Source organism: Cricetulus griseus, chromosome 3 (assembly GCF_003668045.3).
Source record: "Cricetulus griseus strain 17A/GY chromosome 3, alternate assembly CriGri-PICRH-1.0, whole genome shotgun sequence".
Classification (NCBI taxonomy): Eukaryota; Metazoa; Chordata; class Mammalia; order Rodentia; family Cricetidae; genus Cricetulus; species Cricetulus griseus.
This window is the reverse complement of record NC_048596.1, coordinates 93,366,069-93,373,470: the sequence shown is the minus strand read 5'-3', so window position 1 is coordinate 93,373,470 and position 7,402 is coordinate 93,366,069. Positions and strand designations below refer to the sequence as shown.

General features: G+C 40.4%; 1 protein-coding gene across 1 annotated transcript; it reads left to right on the top strand.

Moving 5' to 3' along the window:
* Window positions 1-2,577: 2,577 nt before the first annotated feature.
* Window positions 2,578-3,528, top strand: LOC100764228 (olfactory receptor 2AG1). Its single transcript, XM_027404994.2, has one exon. It carries the CDS (start codon window positions 2,578-2,580, stop codon window positions 3,526-3,528), a length of 951 nt encoding a protein of 316 aa, XP_027260795.1.
* Window positions 3,529-7,402: the final 3,874 nt, after the last annotated feature.

The following is a 7,402-nucleotide window of genomic DNA, read 5'->3' as shown; positions in this document are numbered from 1 at the left end:
CTTTGATTATCAGATCGAGTTTTCTGTTTCCTTCCTACAACTTTGATATTGGTTCCCAACAGCAGCAGAAACATGGCAATCACAACATTACACACAAGAACAGACTGACAGGAAGCTAGAGCTTCCTTTATGTAAGCTGCTGAGCCTTCAGTTTCTAGTAATTCTGCTCAGGTAGACTTTTTTGCTGCATGATACACTGGCCAAAACCTGTTAATTACTTGATTGTCCCTGTGGCCATTTCCAGTGATGTCTGCAGATGAAAGAAACTAACAATGCATCCCTGACACCTGAAATTAGTTTGATCCCTAATTTACTGCACCAACTTAGCAAACTTCAAACAAATCAAAAACTGCTATAGGAAACCACATCTGACCTCCCTGTTTGTAATGAAACACCCTCAATTGCCAAAGAGTCCAGTGTGATGCCAAGAGCAGACAGCTAGGATTCTCACCACCTAAGGTAAGGAATTTTTATCTTTTTAAAAGACATGTGTAGCTTTTAGGCATTTTGAGTCAAGAATGAGCATCTAGAGCAAACCTAAGGACATCAACTGACATCTGTTAAGTTTTCTAGTGCATTGAATACATGACCTTTGTGGTCTATATTTGATTTTTTTGAATATGAAAAGGGTATCATTATGATATATTCCATATAATTGTACAGACCTAAGTAACTCCTTCCTGGTAGGAATCTCAGTACAGGCCTACAGTTCCCATAGATGTCTCTGGCTTCTCATAATATTTACCAGATAAATGAATGCCTTCAAAGGACCCCTTGAACTTATGAGATACTTGTTCCACAGTCTCTTATCTTTTAGTTCTCAAGGTAGTATTGTCCCCCAGAAAATCCTATATAGACAAATGAAATGTTAATGTAAACATATCAAGGTGTGTCTACATGACTTACAAAAAAAGTTTCACTTTCACGTTCATTTTACCTACATGCTCTGAGTTGGCTTCATCTGCCCAGTTCTGTGATGTACAGCAAGGTTTCTGTCAATCTTAGACCTCTCCTCCTATTGGCTTCTTCGTGGCTGTTGGCACCAAGCTCTAATAGCAGCTTCCCAGAGAGGAAGGTCCCCAATCCTTTTTCCCCTTCTATCTAGTGAAAATGATGTGTACTTACAGGAGTGAGCATGGGCATTGGGATCGATGGCTATATTAGGATAAGATTATTTGAGATGCTTATATCACAGAGTACCTGTTCCTTTGTGGAATTTTGTCATATCTTGTAAGCATAAATAGAATTTTCTGTGTCTTTGCAGGCACACAGTGTATAGTAATGTTAAAATTAAAAAATGTTCACATTTCTCTTAAAGGTTTAACACAAACCCCCAACATTTCCTCAAACTTAATTTCCCTTAGTTTTATACAATAATCTTCTTTCAGGTTCATGGAGAATGTGGGGATCTATAACAGGTAACAATCTTGAAGTAAGATTTCTGACAAATACAGACTTACGAAGTGTAGAAAATGAGATGGACAGTTTGATGCATACTTAAAATGCCAGCACTGCAAAGTGTAATGTGAATAATGGAAAAAAGAGGCAGATATTGGGGTTCAAGCTGAAGATCAGAATTAAAGCAACCAGTCAGTAGCTCTAACCTCTACCAAGGCTGAAATGAAGATTTTGTCTTCCTTGTGACTGGAAACTAAATCTCATATGAGACCCTTTGTTTCTTCCTTATATACCTCTCCTTAGAGCTGGGATTAAAGGTGTGATCCCTGTTACTCTTTTAGAATGATTCACTCTCATATAGCCCAGGGTGGCCTTGAAATCACACAGATCTATCTCCATCTGTCTCCTGAGTCCTGGTATTAAAGGTGTATGCCACCATTGCCCAGCTTCTATGACTGTGGATAGCTTTGCATTCTGATCCTTCAGACAAGCTTTATTAAACCATAAACATTAGCAAAGGTTGAGACAAGGTTCTTGTTGGACTACATAGAAAGATCTTACTAAGGAACATAAAAGCTGGGTGGTGATGGCTCATGCTTTTAATCCTAGCAATCAGGAGACAGAGGCAGGCAGATCTCTGTGAGTTAGAAGCCAACTTGATCTACAGAGTGAGTTCCAGGGTAGCAGGGCTACAGGGAAACCCTATCTTGAATAAGAAAACAGAAATGAGGACAAGCAATGGAATTAATTTATTAAAGTCACATCTCTGTATCAGCTGAGAATTTCATGTTTGAATTAATTTAAATTCTTATGTCTATGCAGAAAGCAAAATGGAATATTAAAAGCACCAACCAAAGGGATTTTGGGGTATTTTATTAATTGCCTAGAAAGATACTTCTTCAGATTTTCTTTCATAATATTTTCATCAGATTACAATGTATTTTTAAATTACTGCTGTGGTAGTGATTTCCACTTAGGTGAATCTTTATTCAAGATAGAATTACCAATTAGAAATTTGGAAACCAAGAAGTAAAGCTATTTACTAGTAGGAAAAATGTCATCTTACTGGAGTCATGTTGAGTATCCTGAGTGAAATTTTCTGTTGTTATAAAACCAAGGCCCATATTAGCAAAACTTATGTGAACCATCTTATTTTGACAGCTAAAAAAATGACACAAAATGGAGCCCTGGAACTCCACCCTGGGAAATGCCTTCATCTTGGTGGGGATTCTGGATGACAGTGGCTATCCTGAACTGCTCTGTGCCGTGATCACAGTCCTGTACATATTGGCTCTGACCAGCAATGGACTGCTGCTCCTGGTCATCACCGTGGATGCACAACTCCATGTGCCCATGTACATTTTGCTTGGGCAGCTCTCTCTCATGGACTTCTTTATCACATCAATTGTCATTCCCAAGGCTGTCATGGATTTTCTGCTCAAAGACAACACTATCTCTTTAGGGGGTTGTGCCCTTCAGATTTTCCTGGCACTGACACTGGGTGGTGCAGAGGACCTCCTTCTGGCCTTCATGGCCTATGACAGGTATGTTGCCATTTGTCATCCTCTGAACTACATGATCTTCATGAGGCCAAGCATTTGCTGGCTTGGAGTAGCCACATCATGGATCCTGGGATTCCTGAGTGCTCTAGGATATACCATTCACACCATGCAATATCCCTTCTGCAAATCCCGGAAGATCAAACACCTATTTTGTGAGATCCCTCCATTGCTGAAACTGGCTTGTGCAGACACCTCCACATATGAGCTCATGGTTTATGTAATGGGTGTGGCCTTCCTAATACCCCCTCTTGCTGCCATCCTGGCTTCCTACACATTAATTCTTTTCACAGTGCTCAGCAAGCCCTCAAATGAAGGAAGGAAGAAAGCCCTTGTCACCTGCTCTTCCCACTTGACTGTGGTGGGGCTGTACTATGGGGCTCTCACAGTCATGTATATCTTACCCAATTCCTACATAAGTCCCAAACAAGAAAGCATCCTCTCTGTTTTCTACACTGTTGTCACCCCAACTTTGAACCCCCTAATCTACAGCCTGAGAAATAAGGAGGTCAGTGGGGCCTTGAGGAGAGTCCTGGGAAAGTGGTTGCTACCCACACAGTCTAATTTTTAGGGGCTTCTGATCTATGCTTAATTCTTCCACAACACCAGCAGATTTCTGCTATACATGAAATTCCCTCAGTGAAACCAAGTCAGTAAACAAAAAAGTTTCTTTTTCTAGATAAGAAGGGAATATAAATGCCCTTAGAAAAATTTTTTTAAGTCTTTGTGTGACTTTTTACAAGAAGAGGTTTACACTGCTAAAAATTATGCTTTATCTTTAAAAGTTAGTATCTGTTTACCGGTACAGCAGCTTATGAGAGTGTAAAGGACATTACTCAGACAAGACCACTCAGATCCTATATACATACCAAACCTACAAAACAGAGAAGGAAATCTTAAATGAGTTTTGCAGAGACCAATGGGAGACTATTTTTTTCTATTTTTTATTTAAATTAGAAACAAACTTGTTTTACATGTCAATCCCAATTCCCTCTTCCTCCCCTTCTCCCCTGTCCCAAGGGAGGGTGAGGCCTTCCATTGGAGGATCTTCAAAGTCTGCCATATCATTTGGAGCAGGGCCTAGGCCCTCCCCTGTGTGTTTAGGTTTTAGGTTGAAAAGTATCCCTCTATGTGGAATGGGCTCTCAAAGTCCATTTGTATGCTAGGGATAACTATCCAGACCACCTGAACGTGGGTATCAGTGAAGAGGTCTCAGAAATTTATGGAAGAATATGAGACTTGCAAAAATTTAAATCAACTACTCTTGGCAAGATATAAATAAATACAGATACTTTAGTCTGTAGTCCAGTTGATAGAGGTCTGCATCATGCTCACTATTCATCTACCTGGAAGCATTTGCTTCTGTGGGTGGGTTGAAAGATGGCTTATCAAGGACCATGGAGATACAACAGGATAACTAGTGTTCAATAGGCTGATCTACCAGATGAGTGATACTCTGTTAGGGAGCCCCTTTTGGCAAGGCCATTGAGTTACTGGCTATGGAAATCAGTTGCTTCTGTCTGTAATTTCTCTCGTGAGTCACTTCATCTCTTCCCTAAGAGCTTCATCTCTTCCCTAAGAATAACTCTGGGTGTTTCCCACTGCTTGTGTGTTTATCTCATGAAAATATTTCATCTATTGAGCACATATATCTATGAACAGTCAGGAAGATTGCTTTTCATTTGTCTGTATAATTTTGATATATAGAATACATATTGGGTACCTTGAATTCTCCCACAGTCAGCGTGGGAGAGTGCAAGCTCATTTTACCCCTGCTCTGATTGAACAAACCATCCATATTCTATACTTACCTTCACCATGGTTTTATTAATACAAGATCTTAATCTAGGAAATTACCTGTTTGTGTTTTAACTCTGAGAAATACAGGAAAAGGCTATTGATCACTTAACCAGCCCAAGAGAAAGGAAATCCTTCACACTTTGTGACAGTGGGAACAAACACCCTGCTGCTTGTCCCAGAGGCTGAAAGTGTCAAGCTCTGGATTTTACACTACATAACCTAGTTTCTCCTTTGATCTCGCCTCTTTAGATGTAATCTCTAGAGCGGAGAGGTCCCCTTTAATCAGTTAACATTTGGCAAATGTGCTAACATGGACCAAAATCCACACAAACCTCTTCTTTTCTCTTCTTAGAATTCTATACTGATTTAAAGATCCCTCCTTAGTTGATCCTCCCAGTATCTGCTAGGGTGTCTCTCAGCCATGCCTCCCCTGAGCCATAAAGAAGGCTGACAAGTTGCTGCTGCTCTGTGTGACCTTGAAAAATGAAATTTCTATAATTTTGCCTTGCCTGAGAATTGTGAATGGTGTGGCTATATAAACTGGAAACCATGTGGGATAGCAAGATTGGATGAATAAAGACACACGATGAGAAAGAGATGTATATGAGCTAATTCATTTCCTTCATTCTCAGATCCCCTTAAATAGTTCTCCTACCAGCTGTAGTGTCTTGACTGGACCCTGAAGAGGTTTAATGGGCGACCTTGATAATAGTTTTGCTTAGATTCTCTCTCTCTCTCTCTCTCTCTCTCTCTCTCTCTCTCTCTCTCTCTGTGTGTGTGTGTGTGTGTGTGGTGGTGTGTCTGTGTGTGTGTGTGTGTGTGTGTGTGTGTGTGTGTGTATGTAGAATAGTATAATTTGCCCCTTTCTCATCCTCCTACTTTTCTACTCCCTCTTGTCTTCCCCTTCCTCTTTGTCTCATCTTCCTTCTGCTTTCTTCTCTTCTTACTCCTCTGCTGCTTCTTCTTGAAGTTATTGGAATTGAAATGGTCAGTTTTACTTCTTTTTTAATTTTTTTTATTAGTTCAAGTTAAGGAACAAGCTTGTTTAACATGTAAGTCCCTTCTCCCTCTCCCTCTCCCTCCCCTCATCCTGATCCCTCCTCCTCCACCCCCGACCTATCCCCAACCCGGTCTGTTTTACTTCTAACTTGTGAATAATATATTGAAACAAGAAGAATAAAATAGTGGTTTATATTTTTTCTAGGACTGTTTTTAAATATCTTAACAATGTTTGGTGTGTTTACTTTAAACAACATGCCATCTGAATATGTGTCAAAATAGCCAATGGCACCTCATATATGTGCTTAGTTTTTTAAATCAGTTAAAACCCTAGTCAGAATTACTATTAAAAATGTAAATGGCAACAGATTCTGGCATGGATGTGGGTAAGTTTACATGTATACTGTAATCAGGAGTATAAACTAGTGATTTACTTTTGAAATCCATCTAGACATTTCTCAAAAAGCTAAACTCACTTCCTGTTCCACCAACCTGATCCATAACGAGCCCCATTCTCTGGGATCTCTCTGGGCCTGTGCCTGCTTGGGGTAGACAAGACCAGGCAGGGAGGAGCTCCCTGAATCTGGAAACACCCCTCTCTTCCTTCCTGTTCTGCTGACCTGATCCATAACGAAGTGAGTGACCCTCTGCTCTTACCCAACTCCCATCCAAAGCCACATTCACCACAATTTCTCTGGGCTTGCACCCCCTTGGAGTAGACCTGCCCAGGCAGGGAGGAACTCCCTGAGTCTGGAAACACCCTACTCTTCCTTCTAGTTCTGCCGACCTAACCCCTACAGAGGCCTAACTCCTTCAGAGTGAGGAGACTACCAGGAGAGGCAAGACCATCCAGAGCTGTGGACATTGAATCCCTGGCCACAACACACCACACTGGGTGACAGAGGAGATAAAGAGACCCCACCTGCATCCACTGGAAGAAGATATGGGAAAAAGACAGAATAAGAACCCACTCAACAACAGAAAGACCAATATGACACCACCAGAATCTAGGGATTCCACACCAGCAAGATCTGAAAAGCCCAACACAGAGTATGAAGAAGAGATGGACCTCAAAAACTGACCACATAGTTGGAAGCAAAGCAAACCTCCACAGTTACAAAAGAATTGAAATAAACCCCTGTATCTTATCAGATCACCATGCAGTAAACCTAGAATTCAACAGCAATACGAATTGCAGAAAACCTACATATTCGTGGAAATTGAATAACACCCAATTGCACCATTCCTGGGTTGAGGAAGAAATAAAAAAAGAAATTAAAGACTTCCTAGAATTTAATGAGACACAACATACCCAAACTTATGGGACACTCTGAAAGCAGTGCTAAGAGGAAAGTTCATAGCACTAAGTGCCCACATGAAGAAAATGGAGAAAAGTCACATCAAAGAATTGACAGAACAACTGAAAGATTTAGAGCAAAAAGAAGCAAACTCACCAAGGAGGAGTAGACACCAGGAAATAATCAACCTGAGGGCTGAAATCAATAAAGTAGAAACTAGGAAAACATTACAAAGAATCAATGAAACAAAGAGTTGGTTCTTTGAGAAGATCAACAAGATAGACAAACCTCTAGCCAAACTAACCAAAAGACAGAGAGAGAGCATGCTAATTAACAAAATCAAAAATG